This window comes from Enoplosus armatus, chromosome 7 (assembly GCF_043641665.1).
Source record: "Enoplosus armatus isolate fEnoArm2 chromosome 7, fEnoArm2.hap1, whole genome shotgun sequence".
NCBI classification, from domain to species: Eukaryota; Metazoa; Chordata; class Actinopteri; order Centrarchiformes; family Enoplosidae; genus Enoplosus; species Enoplosus armatus.
Window position 1 is genome coordinate 12,412,700 of NC_092186.1, and position 14,607 is coordinate 12,427,306.

General features: G+C 40.0%; 3 protein-coding genes across 3 annotated transcripts; 1 reads left to right on the plus strand and 2 right to left on the minus strand.

Moving 5' to 3' along the window:
* Positions 1-21: 21 nt before the first annotated feature.
* LOC139287735 (L-selectin-like) lies at positions 22-2,130 on the minus strand. Its single transcript, XM_070908901.1, has 6 exons — positions 2,103-2,130; positions 1,588-1,983; positions 1,398-1,502; positions 807-911; positions 136-315; positions 22-47 (listed from the first exon to the last, which is right to left on the minus strand). Exons 1-6 carry the CDS (start codon positions 2,128-2,130, stop codon positions 22-24), a joined length of 840 nt encoding a protein of 279 aa, XP_070765002.1.
* Positions 2,131-3,342: 1,212 nt separating this feature from the next.
* LOC139287425 (E-selectin-like) lies at positions 3,343-7,147 on the minus strand. Its single transcript, XM_070908444.1, has 12 exons — positions 7,087-7,147; positions 6,882-6,960; positions 6,371-6,775; positions 6,099-6,203; positions 5,805-5,996; positions 5,496-5,687; positions 5,194-5,382; positions 4,886-5,071; positions 4,552-4,758; positions 4,280-4,459; positions 4,040-4,172; positions 3,343-3,945 (listed from the first exon to the last, which is right to left on the minus strand). Exons 1-12 carry the CDS (start codon positions 7,087-7,089, stop codon positions 3,885-3,887), a joined length of 1,932 nt encoding a protein of 643 aa, XP_070764545.1. The 5' UTR covers positions 7,090-7,147; the 3' UTR covers positions 3,343-3,884.
* A 2,301-nt stretch (positions 7,148-9,448) lies between these two features.
* Positions 9,449-10,274, plus strand: LOC139287967 (14 kDa phosphohistidine phosphatase). Its single transcript, XM_070909188.1, has 3 exons — positions 9,449-9,662; positions 9,831-9,955; positions 10,072-10,274. The coding sequence occupies exons 1-3, from the start codon at positions 9,449-9,451 to the stop codon at positions 10,162-10,164; spliced, it is 432 nt and encodes a 143-aa protein (XP_070765289.1). The 3' UTR covers positions 10,165-10,274.
* Positions 10,275-14,607: the final 4,333 nt, after the last annotated feature.

The following is a 14,607-nucleotide window of genomic DNA, read 5'->3' on the forward strand; positions in this document are numbered from 1 at the left end:
ACTGTTGAATTATAATAATATCTAATGATTCATTAGAAGCAGAATCACTTGCAGAGAAACAGCACAATGGTTTTGGTATATTTATTAATTTTTTTAATATATTTAAAATTTCTACATAAACAAACAAACAATTACTTGCACATGCAGGTCTTGGGCCGCTCCAGACCCCGGTGACCCCACAGGTAATAGCTGGAGAGCCTGTCATCAAGAAGCCTGAGTAGCATTTAAACCGACAGGTCGAGTTGAATGTCTGGTTTCCTCCCAAGCAGCTGAGGTATCCGTTATCAGGCTGAGGCAGAGGGGGGCATACCACAGCTAGGGGCACAAACAGGTTAAAGTTTACCAGGGATACAGTTATGTAACGTCTTATGTTCACTTCCTATTGTGAGAATAATCCTTTTTTTTTTTAGCACATACATGCTGATGCAAGCATTTTGATCAGTATTTTGAATTTGATCCTCGGCCTGGCTTCAGGAAACAGAGGAAACAGATGCGGTGCTTATGATGGTTGTGTTAAAAAGGGCAGTTTAAGTCAGTGAACTATCCTGAGGATATTCTGTGGAAGGAATGGTAAAATGGTAAATGGTCGCCACTTATATTGCGCTTTTCAACTTTAACGGTTCCCAAAGCACATTCACCCATTCACACGCCGATGGCAACCGAGCTGTCATGCAAAGTGCTGGCCTCCATCAGGAGGTACATATGAGCATGTTAGAATTGTTTTAAGACAGACTTGAAAAAATATTAATCTGAACACTACCTACTGCAATAATTGGTGGCTTAATTTCAGGGAGCTCTCTCCTCACCTGTTTGGCACCTGTCTCCCTCAAAGCCAGGTTCACAGAGGCAGGTTATGTTGTCTATGGTCACATGGCATCTTCCTCTGCCACATGATGTCGCATTACATTTGGCTGTTAAGAAAAGGTGCAGTGCTAAAACAACCTCCACCACTTTTGAATGTCTAACAGCCTTCAAAAACATTCAGCTTTACATAGCTTTATAACGAACAGTACTTGAGTGGTGACAGTGACAGTGAACCAAAACAGTAAAGTTGCGGACTAGAAAATGAAAACCACCTGAAAGATGCTATAAAGCTCTATAGAGCTGAGTGGAACTGCAGAGTTGTGTGATAATGGACAGTTTGCTAAACGCCTCCCTTGAAAAGCCATTTTCCAGTCATAGCTTAACAACCGCAACTAGACATGATTGTGTTAGTTACAGTTAGCACATGTTGTGTACAGTTAACATCCGTTGTTTCAAAAGTTACTCAGAGTTTCAACATTGCGTCATTGTTACAATGTATATATGGGCTTGTGAAAATGGTTTTAGGACAGACTTGAAAAAATGTGAATCTGTCCTTTAAATAAATGTTTCCTACTGTACTGTACTTTCCTCACCTGTTTGGCACCTGTCTCCCTCAAAGCCAGGTTCACAGAGGCAGGTTATGTTGTCTATGGTCTCCTGGCATCTTCCTCTGCCACATGATGTTGCATTACATTGGGCTGTTAAGAAAAATTGTTGTACTAAAACAACCTCCACCACTTTTTGAAACGGTAACAGCCTTCAAAAACATTCAGCTTCACAAACCTTTGTAACAAACAGCGAATTTTCGATTGCCACATTTCTCATCATTCCACTTCCCTCGGTTCACTCCTCTGTTCACGTAGATCTCCACGCAAAACTCCGTGCTGTGGTTGTTGTTGGGCTCATTTGCTGCCCAGGACTGCTCACCAATCCACGTGCTGTTATTCCCAATCCAGGTCCAAGTTTCATTCTTGTGGTTTTTAGTGATTCCAATCCAATAATATGGACTATTATTTCTGTTTGGCAGCTTCGAGACCAGATGGTCATTCTCGTTCTGGTTTTGGATGACCACCATGTCTGTGTAACTGGTCTGACACCACTGTCGAGCCTGGGTCCAGTTCATGGTCTTGTTTGAGTAATGATAGGTCCAGCTCAGGGTAATCTCAGCCAAGGAGCTACCTGATATATATTTTGAAAGAAAAAAGTTAAGGACAACTCTGATGTGATAATTCATCATGTGATGTGAAAGAGTTCACATCAGGAGATACCATCAACTATGCATTTTATGCAATACTCACAAAGGAGGAGGATTAATGTCCACTTCATTTTCAATGAGCAACCTACAAACACCTGTTGTCTGTCCAACGAAAGAAATAGTCAGAAGCCAAAATATTGATGAATATCATCATGAAAAATAACTGAATGAGAACTTCCTTACTTACCCAGAATTGGTATCTTTGTTTTTCTAATGGTATCAAACATAAAACATTATACCCCAGCGGTACAGAGGATGAATGTTAGTTTGCTGCAAGTCAGGCCTTTATATTTCTCTTAGTTTATTCAGTCCAACATTATCATACAATACCTGGATGTTTGCTGTACAGAGTATAATGCATGTGATGAATGATTGACTGAATGACTGACTTAATGACTTGTTGCATTTGAACAGACCTTTTGGGAAATGCCGCCTGTTTCTGGTAAAGGTGTGAACAGGGGCAGGTTTTTCAGTCATGCATGAAAAGAAAATCCATAAAAGGGAATCCCAACAATAAAAACATATTTCAAATGAAAGTCACCATTGAATCTTGGAGCCAACACAAAGAAATATTTACCCACAAAAAATGAATTTAAATAGGGATCATTTTGCAATAATTGCATGTTTCCTGGTCACTTTTGCTGCTTTTTTAAAGTGATGTATTCCTTTATGACCTTCACTTAGAGAACAGTCTCAGGCTTTTGAAAAATTGACTAAAAGCTCTTGTTGCAAGATGTGTCCAAAATGGGTAGCCTACTGTTCAACATAGCTCAATGGGATGAAGCCTTTCCCTTGTTACTAGTTGACAGTTTTTAGACACTGCCTCTCTGCATCCTGTTGTGAAGTTTTAAACTGCAAGAGAGACAGAGTGCCCACGCTGTCACCTTCAGTCTGATGTACAATCAGATCTATTTCTGGTTCTGTTAGTGCTGACATAGAAGACTCTTATGTCTGAATTTGGTGAAAGAAACAATGGTGGTGATCTGTAAAACAGACTACCCAGCAGCATAGCTCTTCCTCCTTTGCATACCTCAACTATTCATCTCTGTCCCAGCCATTGTCATGGAGGTCACAGAAACAGACTGGAGGTCTGTACAGTATGTTCTTGGACCACAAACACATGATGTCCTGCAATGCCTGCATAGATGTCCCTGCTCAAAGTGAGGGAATAGGTTGGTGTTGGGTGTTGATGCCTGAACCTTTGTACCAGTGTATTCATTTTTTTGAACCGGCAGTAGATATTAGTCATGATACTGGAAGATAAAAATGACCAAAAGCAAATAATGGTTTGAAGTTTTATTATGAATAAAAATCAGCACTGCTTTAAACATACAGAAATATGAATGAACATGTCAAATACAATAACCATTTGTTCAATAAATAGTAGATAAATACTGAAATCAGTATATATGAAATTATTCACAGTTCTGCTATGACATGGCAATCCACCCACAACATTATGTAACATTAACAATAATATGAATAGAGCCACCAGCACCAGCATGTCCATATCGCTGTTGAACAATATGTTCAATATAAAACTCCCCTTGGGAGGAAATAAATGCCTGAGCAACGTCGCAGAATTAATCATGAAATCCAGTCATGAAATTCCACAAAACATAATACAACCATCAGATGCAAAGGTCTGAAGAAAACCTTTCCTTTCACCACTGATAGCTCTGACATATTGGGTTTTGTATATGTTTCTGTTAAAGTTTTATACTTGTTCATATTGTTTACATTACTATGACTGGCAATTCACGTGTAGTTATGGTAAAGATATATACAGTTGTCCTTAGTTGCCTCTGAAGAATATGACCTTGTTCTATATAAGGCTGTCAATACTGTTTTTGTAGACCTGTGGAGGGGGCTCTATGTCCGAGCTGCTGTAAGAAAAGACAAAAGAAGAAGATGAGCACTGCAATTCAACAATATTTCTTTAAAGAAAAACGTATGATTTACAAAAGATGATTATCTAACCTGTTCAGCTCAAACTTGGTTGCTTTCTTCTGCAGTCGTTTCAGGATCCACATAACCAGAGCCAGACCAGAAAACAACAGAGTGCCCCCTGTTGCCACACCAGAAGCAATGGCAGTAACTGGAGAAGGGGGAGCTGTGGAAACATTATCAACTGTGAATAATTTTGTTGACCTCATAAACTCAAACATGTATTTTAATCTTTTAATCTCCAACATTTGATTCCTTTTTTGTTTGTTTTACCTTGGCATATGGGTTTCTCTCCAGTCCAATTGCCATGAGGACCACAGGTCAGCAGGTCATGTCCGCCCAATGAGTAATCTTGATTGCATGTGAAGGAGCACTGTGAGTTGTACACTGGCTCACTGTCTAAGCAGTTGAGATGACCGTTTTCAGGAGCCTCAAGCAACGGGCATCTCATTGCTGTGGGAGAAGAATTTAGATGTTATCTTCACATTTTGAGAAAGGAGATCTCAGTTCAGCGATGTAACACTAAAATGGCTACATGTGTATACCTGTGCAGGTTGGTGGTGTGGAGGTCCACTGGCCTGGATGTGCACACTCCATGCTAAGTGCACCTTGCAGCTCATGGCCTTCATCACAGCTAAAATTGCAGACCATACCAAGTGGATGGGGGGTCACGGTAGAGACAGGTACAGACAGAGGAGGGCTGCAGCTCATCTGGACACTTGTTGGAATCTCGGGAGGAGGACAACCTCTTGCTAAAAAGATAAATAAAATATGATGAGATGTCATGACATTGCAAAAATAAAATAAAATATAAAAAAAGCTATTCAGAAAGCAAATAGTGTTATAAGCAGAGATTTATGTCAAAATATGCTACCATACCTTGGCAGGTGGGTATGGCTTTACTCCACTGTCCATCCTCAGAACAGTGAATGGTGTGCGCTCCCTGCAGTTCAAAGCCTGCTTTACAGCTGAAGCTGCAGCTGGAGTTTGGCCGCAGTTCAGTCAAATGTTGGCTGCACTGGGGGATCAGGTGATCTTTTCCCTCTGGATTCTGGCAAGTGATGGCTAACACAGGAAAACAAACAAAAAACAAGTCTATTTAATGTGTTTGTCACAAAGGCACAATACAAGAAAGCTCCTCTTATTGCACAAAAGGTGGTCGGATTTGACTTAAAGTGCGCCCTCACCTTCACAGCGAGGCATCCTCTCACTCCACTCAGCTGCTGACGTGCATGTCACCCTGCTCGGTCCCGCCAGGTGGTAGCCGGGGGCACAGCTGAAGCTGCAGGTGTTTCCGTAGCTGAACCTCATGTCTGTATCATCTCCACAGCTGACAATGCCATTCTCTAGCTCCTGGAGAGAAGGGCACTGGACAGCTGCAAAAACAGAGGGAGGAACAGAAGAGGTCAACAGCAGCCTTTTGAAAAAATCATAATAATAGACTTAAATACAAAACAGCGAGCTAAAAATAATAAAAATGTGGGCGTACCAACACAAGAGGGCTGTGAGGAATTCCAAATTCCTGATGCTTCACATTGCAGAGTGTTTGACGGGGAACCAACGAGAACATAGCCTTCGTCACAGGTGAACACACAGGTAGACTGGTAGCTGAAGGGGCCCAGAGGATCGGAGCACTTCATGGATCCTCTTGCTGGGTGAGACAGCTCATGACACTGAACCACTGCGGATGACAGGACCATCAAAAGCACATCACAGCAGGCTCTACCATTGGGATAATAACATTTTGTTCTGAAATCTTGAAATCAAAATCTTATTTTTGCAATATGCCACAACTCACATTCACATGTGGGAGGCTGCTCTGACCACTTTTTCGAGGCAGTACATGTCAGGGGTCCTGGCGTACTCAGCTGGTATCCTTCTTCGCAGGAATACTGGCACAAGGAGTCGTAGGAGAAGTCTCCATACTTATGTGTGCAATTTACACTTCCTTTATATGGGACGGTCACCTCCTCTTTGTTACACTTAACAACTGCCAACAAAGAAAACAAGACACAATTAGATATCAGGTCGTGGCTGTAGGTGAGTTAAAGTCATGTCAACTTAAAAGTACAACATCAGTATATTTTCTCACCTTGCTCACACCCCTCTCCGTAAAAGCCTTCAAAGCAAGCACACTTGTGGCTGTTGATGGTTTCCACACAGTCTCCATACCGGCATGAGTCGTTCTTACAGGCAGCTGGGGAAAGGAGAAGTATAGGTTGCATAAAATGAGCTTCTATTCAATTCACCATCACAAAATCATTTAAAACAGTTAAATCAAAAGGTTCCCTAATGATGAACAAGAATATCAAAACTAAAGCAGTCAAAATGAGCAGTGTATCCTCATCCCTAACTGTGGCTCACCTGAGTAGCACAGAGCGGTCTTCATCTTCTCGCACCTCTCATCATTCCACTTGCCAGGCTGCATACTCCTTTTAATGTACATCTCCACACAATCCTCATTCACGCCCATATTACGTCCATTCTTGCCATTGTTTGGTTCACCCTTTGCCCAGTTGGTTGCGTCTTTTGTCAGAGACTTGTTGGTCCCTACCCAGGTCCAGACATTATTGACCTTGCGGATCCCAATCCAGTAGTAGGAGGATTTCTTGGGCAGCCAGCTGTTAAGATGCTCGATCTCCTCCTGGTTCTGGATGGCCACCATGTCTGTGTAGTGCCTCTGGCACCAGGCTCGAGCTTGCTGCCAATTCATGGTGTTGCTAGAGTAGTTGTAGGACCAGCACTCTACACTAGTCCACATGCACAGCACTGAGGATAGAGGACAAAGACACATATTAAACGGCAGGGTAATGACGAAGATTTTAAAAAGTCATATCTAGAAAAAAAAGGTTCTGTTTGCATTAAATTTACATACTTGAGCAAAGAAAGGTCAAGCGGATCAGTGAGATAGAGGTCTTAGATCCACGTGTCTCAAGTAATCCAAAGCAGAACTCCTGTAAGAATCAAGTAAAAAAGAGTTAGGATAAATTGATACCACAGATGCATCACTGACCACAAGCAAATAATAAAAGACTTCGCACTAAAGACAATTGTATTTAAACTGATCCCTCTACACTCACCATTTTAGTGGTATGTGTGATAACCTTCAGAGGACTCTTAGTATTTCTTTAGTCTCAGCACATTGAAAGAGGGGATGAGTTTTATGTGCTGAGTTGCCTACTTTTATATACCGGCCTGGTCCTGTTTTCCTGGAAGCTCTCATCACAACTGGGCTTTTCACTGGAAATCCCCACCCCCCCACCTCTACTTCCCCATCCCACCGGGGTACTTGGAAACTTTCCCTCTCTCTGTCTTGCTATGGAGCAAAAAAAAAAATCCTTTGTTTTAGGAGGACCTGACTGTTAATGTTATTATTTTTATAATTAGTATCAATATTATTGTCACTGGAAAGTAAGTATATTTACTTTATTCGTTTAAGTACAATTTTAAAGGAAGTTGTACTTTACAGTATTTCCATTCTATGCTAACTTTATACTTCTATTCTACAACATTTCAGAGGAAACATTGTGGTTACATTAGTTTACACTACATTAATTTGACTGCTACTAGTTACTAGTTACTTTTAAGATTTTATGACATTGACATTAATGTCATGTCATTAATAATAATGACATATTATAAATGATACAATATTGTTCACATAGAAAGGGGCCATTTTTACTTGTAATGGAGTATTTTACATAGTGGTATAAGTACTTCTACTTAAGTAAAGGATCTAAACACTTGCCTAACAATGTGCTAATGTACTGATAATGTACTAATGTGACTAAAAACTTGAGAAACTAATTTTTCTCAATTTCTTGGGGAAGGCACGACAGCACAAAGCTCACATACTGACGCACGGTTGAAGTAAAAGGCTGAAATCCTGTGAACTGATAAGAGTGTCTGAGAGAGATTTGGGCCAAAGATAGCCCCACTGTGTCCTCTTATCTGGATTTGAACCTTTAAATATTTTTCACTAAATGAAAGAAAAGAGCGCTATGTTTGGCAACACAAGTGAGACCATTTTGTGTCTGTAAAGCCATTTGGACCAGTCTAAGTCTAAGCTCCAAGAGTGTGCATGATGATTCATTCTGGTTGCATATTAATAGTAGTACAATGTGTGCCAACAGAAAATCGATACACTGGAACATGCTTTTCACAGTTAAAAAAATGAATTGACATGTCCTGTCAAAGGATGTGCTCATCAAAAGAAGAAAGACAGGGGAAAAAAACAATTCAGCGGCCGCTAAGAAACACTTTACTGGTGTTTTTTACGAGGGTCCAGGGACGGGAAGTGTGTGGTGCAGGAGCAGAGGCGCCTGCTGGCTGCCTGTGTTTCTAGAAGTGACAGTTCATATCCTTCCTTCCTGACTCGCGGCACTGGATAGTGGTCGCTGTTGTTTGACACCTCTTAACCTCCACCCCTTCCCATAAAAACATAATATAAACTCCCTAATCAACTCATGCACAACAAGACCCCAGGGAGAAACTCAGTTTCACCTTTGATAAGAACATCCTAATAAGATACTTATATTGATTTGTGCTTTCTTCACAGTGAGCTGGTTAGGGGTCTTGCTTAAGGCCACCCCACAGAACGATTCTTGCAATTCATCATGCATTAAAAAGTGTACAAGGGCAAAGCTATTTTAATCCCTTTATGTGAATACATCTATCTATCTATCTATCTATCTATCTATCTATCTATCTATCTATCTATCTATCTATCTATTTATATTTCTGTGTTCAATAAATCACAGAAAATCAAAACATTTGTGAAATTGTGACAAACATTATCGTCACTGTCTTGTCTGTCTTGATAAAGCAGGAAATTCCTTCCCAAGGAGAGGTTTGCGACTGTCTCACAAACTTTAGCCTTGAATTTTCTTTTTGGCTCCAAATTAAAGCCTACTGGATGGATTACTGGTTATAGACTGTCCAGCAAAGACAGGTTCAAGCACCTATGCCAAAAACATCCATCCTGCTGTCCGCTGAAGTGTTCTTGAACCAAACACGACATCCCCACTAGCTTTGACTGTGATCTTCCTGATAGACACCAGCGGAAAGTCTTCTCTGGCTGTAGGAAATGACATATCAAGTAGAAAGAATAAAAGAAAGGTCTCTTGGGTGAAGAATGGGCTTGCCAACATTTGACACATTGTTGATCTCTTTCCTTTGCTATGAACTGGGATGGTAAATATAAGCTGTGGTGCACTGAAACCAGTCTACAGTATACTGACTACATGATTTCTGGGTTCTGAGAGCTGTAAAATTCAAACAGTTCCCTCTTGCTGCCATGTGGGGTCGCCAGCGTGCGAGCTTGCCAAGTGCAGCTTTATCCTGTACACTGTACAGTAATGGCTACAGGCTGCAAATGACCTGTCTCTTTAAGACCGGAAATAGACGCCCGAATCCAAATAAAGGCAATTGTGAGCGCACACCATGTTGTCTATCGTCGCTAGACCACTGAACGGTCTGAGAGTCTCCGGTGCGTTGAGTAAAGCTACAGTCGCAATGGCAGACGCTCTGGCTAAAATCCCCAATGTGGAGATTGATCCAGAGGGAACATTTAAGTACATACTGGTCAGAGTGAAAGTGAAAGATGGCGATGTGCACAAAGACATAGTTCGAGGCACAAAAAGTGCAGAGTATCACAGTAAGTTGATGACTGTAGTTGGCTGCAGAGGAGCGTCAAGTGCGTCAGTTCAGCTGGGGTTAAACATGCAAACCAAGACCAAGTGTTTGTAGCTGCAGCAGAATGAACCAATTAAACTAAACCATTTTGTATGTTTTGATTGATGGATTTAATGTGAATTATTTACAGATCACATATTTGAGAAGGTCAATCCGGCTATGGAGGCCTTGGGGATGCAGTGTAACTGCCTTGGAGGAGGGAAGATAGAGCACAACAGCCAAGAGAAAAAACTGAGGGTGTTTGGAGAATCAACTGTAAGTTCAATTGATTGGAGAGGATTAAAAGTTGAATGAAAAACCAAATACTCTGCAATATTTTAATGTGATGTAATGTAAATGTTTAATGTAAATGCTTTCTCATTCATTTTCAGGCGTTTGGTAAAGCAGACCATTCTGTGTCTGTAGAGAAGTTGAAGAGTGCATTCAGCGACTATGAGATCACCTGGTCTGATGACAAGAAATAAGAGTGTAAACCTGCATCTCGTTTCAAATGTCTGCCTTTATTTATCAGTTCCAGTACAAAAAACACATAATAATGCATTGACCCTTCTGTACAACCATCATTAAATTCATTTACAACCTTCAGCATTGAACCATTTGCTTCTCATTCTGTGAAAGCACAAAAACTTACACAAAGCGCTGCAAGTGTTTTTTGAATGCACGTTTCATCATTTTTCAGTCACCTAAAATATGAAGGATGTGGTATAAACTCTGCAGACATTCCATGTAAAAATAGAAGGAATCATTTGCACTTCAGCTTGATATTTTATTGACATCAGAAGGCCAGGCGGTCAAGCGTGAAGTCCCTACAGGAAGGGGTGAGCCAGTTGGAATCACTAACATATCCTGTTACACAGGGGGAAAGTTTCATGTTTAAAATAACTGATAAGAGGGGCTTTTAGTTGCCGTCAATGTGTGATGTTAAAACAAGGGGATGAGGTAGCTTGAGCTGAGTCATACTTCAGCTTCTTATCAATTACACACATATTTTCTCTCTTTCCTTCCACCATTTAGCATTCAATACTTTCCTCCAGTTTCATATAATGACATTTTTTCTCACTTTTCTTACTCAAAACTACCTGCGATAAACCAGCGTAATGCTGTCTTTCTGGATCTAAAATGAATTGTGGGTGGTGGTGCAAAAGCTCCAAAGACATCTTGGAAACAAAAAAAAAAGTATTAAATCTTATTAAAATATTAAATTCCTGTTCGTACTAAATGCTAAAGTACAATATATTGATATATTTTTATACTAACTTCATAAACAGTATACTATGATGATTGTTATGCAGCAGCATGTTTAGCAGGTATAGTGATTACCATGTTCATTACCATGTTCATCTCAGTTTAGTGTGTTAGCACGCTAACAATTATTAATTCGCACTAAATACAAAGTACAGCTGAGGCTGAGGGGAATGTCATCAGTTTTGCACGTATTTGGTCATAAGTGGACAAATTGAAATCATGATCTGGTCATTTATCCTGAGGGGAACATGAATGTCTGAACCAAATTATCCATCCAACTGTTGTTGATACTTTACTTTGATACTCTATACACTTATAAGTAAGTGACACCTGGGCTGTAGATGACTTTTAAGGGAGAATGATTTGCTGTCTTGATAAAATGTCCAGTTTTGTCTTTCATTTCTATGTTATATGGTATTAACCACAAAATATTACCTTTATTCCCATGAGATTCCACTATCCATATTATAGGAGTCTACATCCTTTTCCTCTGGGTTTTTCCCCTCATGAGGATGACTGGGTCTTCAAAGGCACACGTTGTATTGCAACAGTGGAGCACATTCTTGCCATTGCTTTCTTTTTTTGCTTGTGACTCACCATGTGTCTGGTGAGACACAGAGAAAACATTAAGAGGAAGAGTGGCGCTAAACTCTGCAGAACTACATGAACAGAATTAGCTACTGTCGACACGCCAAAGAGAGCTCCATTCACTTTGACCCTCAGACTTAACATAGACACTGATACTGACTGCATTCTGCCAGTTACCCTGTGACCTCAAAAAAAGAAAAACAAAAAGGCATCTTCCTTCCGGTTTCCATCCCAAATCCGTAGCCAGTTTCCTGTAAACTGATAACCTTTCCATTATCTACAAACAGGGAGGTCAGCACAGGAGGGAGAAGTCTGTGTTAGATGCAACCCTCTTCTTGTAAAATGCATGTGTTACAATAAGAGTATAATGAGATTTCACTTGAATCACTAGACTCGTATATGACCAAACTAGAATCAGTCTGTGTCCTCATGTAAAGGTTAAAATGGCAAATTCTATGATCTAGTTCTTTGTCATAATATTTACAATCCCTCAGAACATAACCCACAGAATAACATTTCTTTCATATTACCCTATTTATATAATTCATTGTGTATTGCTTTTGAATTACTTATATAGGCTATTGTATACTTTATATACACTGTAAAATGAAGATTTGTCTGATTTATTGATTGCTTTTTGGGGGATTAGATTAACTTTAACCTCTAGTTTCTTCTAAATTTGTCTTACACCAAAAGCATATACTGTCATCCATCATGACGTCAAGTGTCTCTGTTGAAGTGCTGAAACACAAGATGTAGAGATACTTCTCTGGGGTGCAGTAAAAATCAGAAACATGCTTCCCATCATCCTGCAATAGCCAAACTACTGTATTCTACAGGAATTTAACCTATACTATTTTGATATTTCCTTCCAAATGTAAGTACATTGCAAGCAGTACCGCAATTAACTGTATGTGAGGAGAGATAAGCATCAATGTGGAGTCCGGTTTCCTAAGCAAGAAGTTCGTCCCTTCCTGCAGCGGCAGCCACTAACACCTCAGGCTGTCGGGAAACAAAGGTGCAGCAAAAGCACGATGGTTTACTTCAGTGCTCAAGATCTTATCAGTGAAACAATAGCTTACCAGACACTGATTTTATGGAGTCAATCAGGTCAGAGCCAACTAAAACACCAGACTCCTAAAGGATAAATTTCATCCTTCCCTTAACTGATTTAAATACAATACACTAGTATCGTGGAAATTCTCTGTAAAAGAGATGGAGAATTGTCTTTCAAGAGTTTATTGCAATATTCAGTCATTTGCAAATCAACCTCAGAGCTTGCTGGGCTGAGAGATACTGAATGAAGTTCAATGATCATATTTGTACACATAGCCATATGCTTCACAAAACTAAAAGCAGTTGAGCATTTTCACATGAGAAGCAGAAAAGACAAAGTATCACATGAGACAGGGCCCATAATCAGAAGACAATAAAAGTACAAATTTCTATTACACTAGGAAATTGTCATTTCCAAATATTTGTCCATGATGTGTTTTATTTTTTCACTCTGACACCGTGTGTCACTAGGTCACAATAGATAAGCAGCCTGGAGTTTCTCAAACAAAGATGTGTTTTGCTCAGTTTGAGAGGATAGAAACTGAAACTGCTTGTGAAGGGACAGAACAGTCTATCTGTCTTAGGTGGCCATGTAAGCTTGATATGTCATTATGACGTTATCTGATATCATTATTTGGATTGCATATAACAAAGGGGACATTAGATATGTCACTTTTCACTGGTAAATGAAAAATGCCTGAAACATATGAATACCTTTATATTACTCACAGATGCATAGTATTAGTACGCATATGTATTTATGTATGCTTCACCTTTCATTTGCTCCCCGTAGAGTCATAGAGACAGTTGTTATTTTCAGCGCTTTGCAGTCGCTTAGTTCTCCTATTGGTTGAAAGAGTTTAACATTTCAACCAATCAGAGTGAGGGCAGATGGGCCGCTTTGCTCACAACGTCACATCCGACTCAAACAACGGCGCGCGGTTTGTTAGTCCAGAGTGAACTGTCTGCTCCTTTTTCTATATTTTCTTTTACATTTTAGTGGATAACAAAAATATAATGGCGACGTTAAGAGAAACAAACTCGTAGGAACGTTTGTGTGATTTTATGTTTCTGAACAGCAGACACAGTCAAGCATTTATGGTAAGAAGCTATACGTATTATCCAAATGAACATGAACTACCATGCTAACGTTAAATGTTACCTTTAGCAACACACGCCGCAGCAAACACACAAGCTAACGTTAGTCTCAGTTCCCATTTGTCTAAATAAAAAGCTAATTCTCAATAACATCCGGTTTATGGACGAAAATAGTGATAATGCTGTCGTACTAAACTGAGTCACTTTGAGTGGCTCACTCGGTGACATTGTTCTAAAACTTTCTGTCTTTGGGACAGTTGTTCTGTCCTGACCTCCCTCGGTGACTGCTGTCATCATGTCCCAGACCAACACTTCTCTTCTGGACGAGGTGGTGCAGTGGAGTCAGGAAACCTGCCGCCAGAAGCTCAAGTCTGTCCTGCCCAAACTCACTATATCCTTTCAGACCTTTCAGCTCAGTTTCGCTTTTGTGATGGTGGGGTTCATAGCTTCATATGAATGGATTCTATGAGGATAATCCAGTGATATCAAAAATTTAAATTTTTGAAATGCACAAAAGATTGGAAAAGCATGCACAAAATAATGCACTCTTGTTATGTCATGAATCCTATTGAACGCCAAAATGTTAAAACCCCTCTCAAGATCACAACATAAAGTATTTTCCTGATGAAGATGGGTACAAGTTTGTCTTTTGCTCATGCTAATCTAGCATCATTTTGCACTATAATTGCAATCCTGACATATTTGGCAGGTTTATACAGTGGAAATGAATTTGCTGCAATGCTGTGGTTTTCCTTGACTGTTCCTTGCACTCTTTGCATCAGAAGTCTGAGAGTTGGGATGATCATATACGTAAGTTTCTTTATTGCACAATTTGTAATTATAAACTGCGAATTCTGTCTCAAGGGAGAAAACTTTGTGATCTAATTGTGATCTGTCTTAAAAACATAACATCCCTGCAG

Excerpts from the sequence above, each read along its gene's own strand:
- LOC139287735 (XM_070908901.1), bottom strand. The coding sequence starts at position 2,130 with ATGAAGTGGACATTAATCCTCCTCCTTT. Across the intron at positions 912-1,397 it reads GGGAGACAGGTGCCAAACAG|CCAAATGTAATGCGACATCA; the intron begins GTGAGGAAAGTA and ends TTTTCTTAACAG. Across the intron at positions 48-135 it reads CCCAAGACCTGCATGTGCAA|TGATTCTGCTTCTAATGAAT; the intron begins GTAATTGTTTGT and ends TTTCTCTGCAAG.
- LOC139287425 (XM_070908444.1), bottom strand. Across the intron at positions 6,776-6,881 it reads CTTGACCTTTCTTTGCTCAA|TGCTGTGCATGTGGACTAGT; the intron begins GTATGTAAATTT and ends CTCTATCCTCAG. Across the intron at positions 5,997-6,098 it reads CGGAGAGGGGTGTGAGCAAG|TTGTTAAGTGTAACAAAGAG; the intron begins GTGAGAAAATAT and ends CTTTGTTGGCAG.
- LOC139287967 (XM_070909188.1), top strand. The coding sequence starts at position 9,449 with ATGTTGTCTATCGTCGCTAGACCACTGAACGGTCTGAGAGTCTCCGGT. Across the intron at positions 9,663-9,830 it reads AAAAAGTGCAGAGTATCACA|ATCACATATTTGAGAAGGTC; the intron begins GTAAGTTGATGA and ends AATTATTTACAG. Across the intron at positions 9,956-10,071 it reads GGGTGTTTGGAGAATCAACT|GCGTTTGGTAAAGCAGACCA; the intron begins GTAAGTTCAATT and ends ATTCATTTTCAG.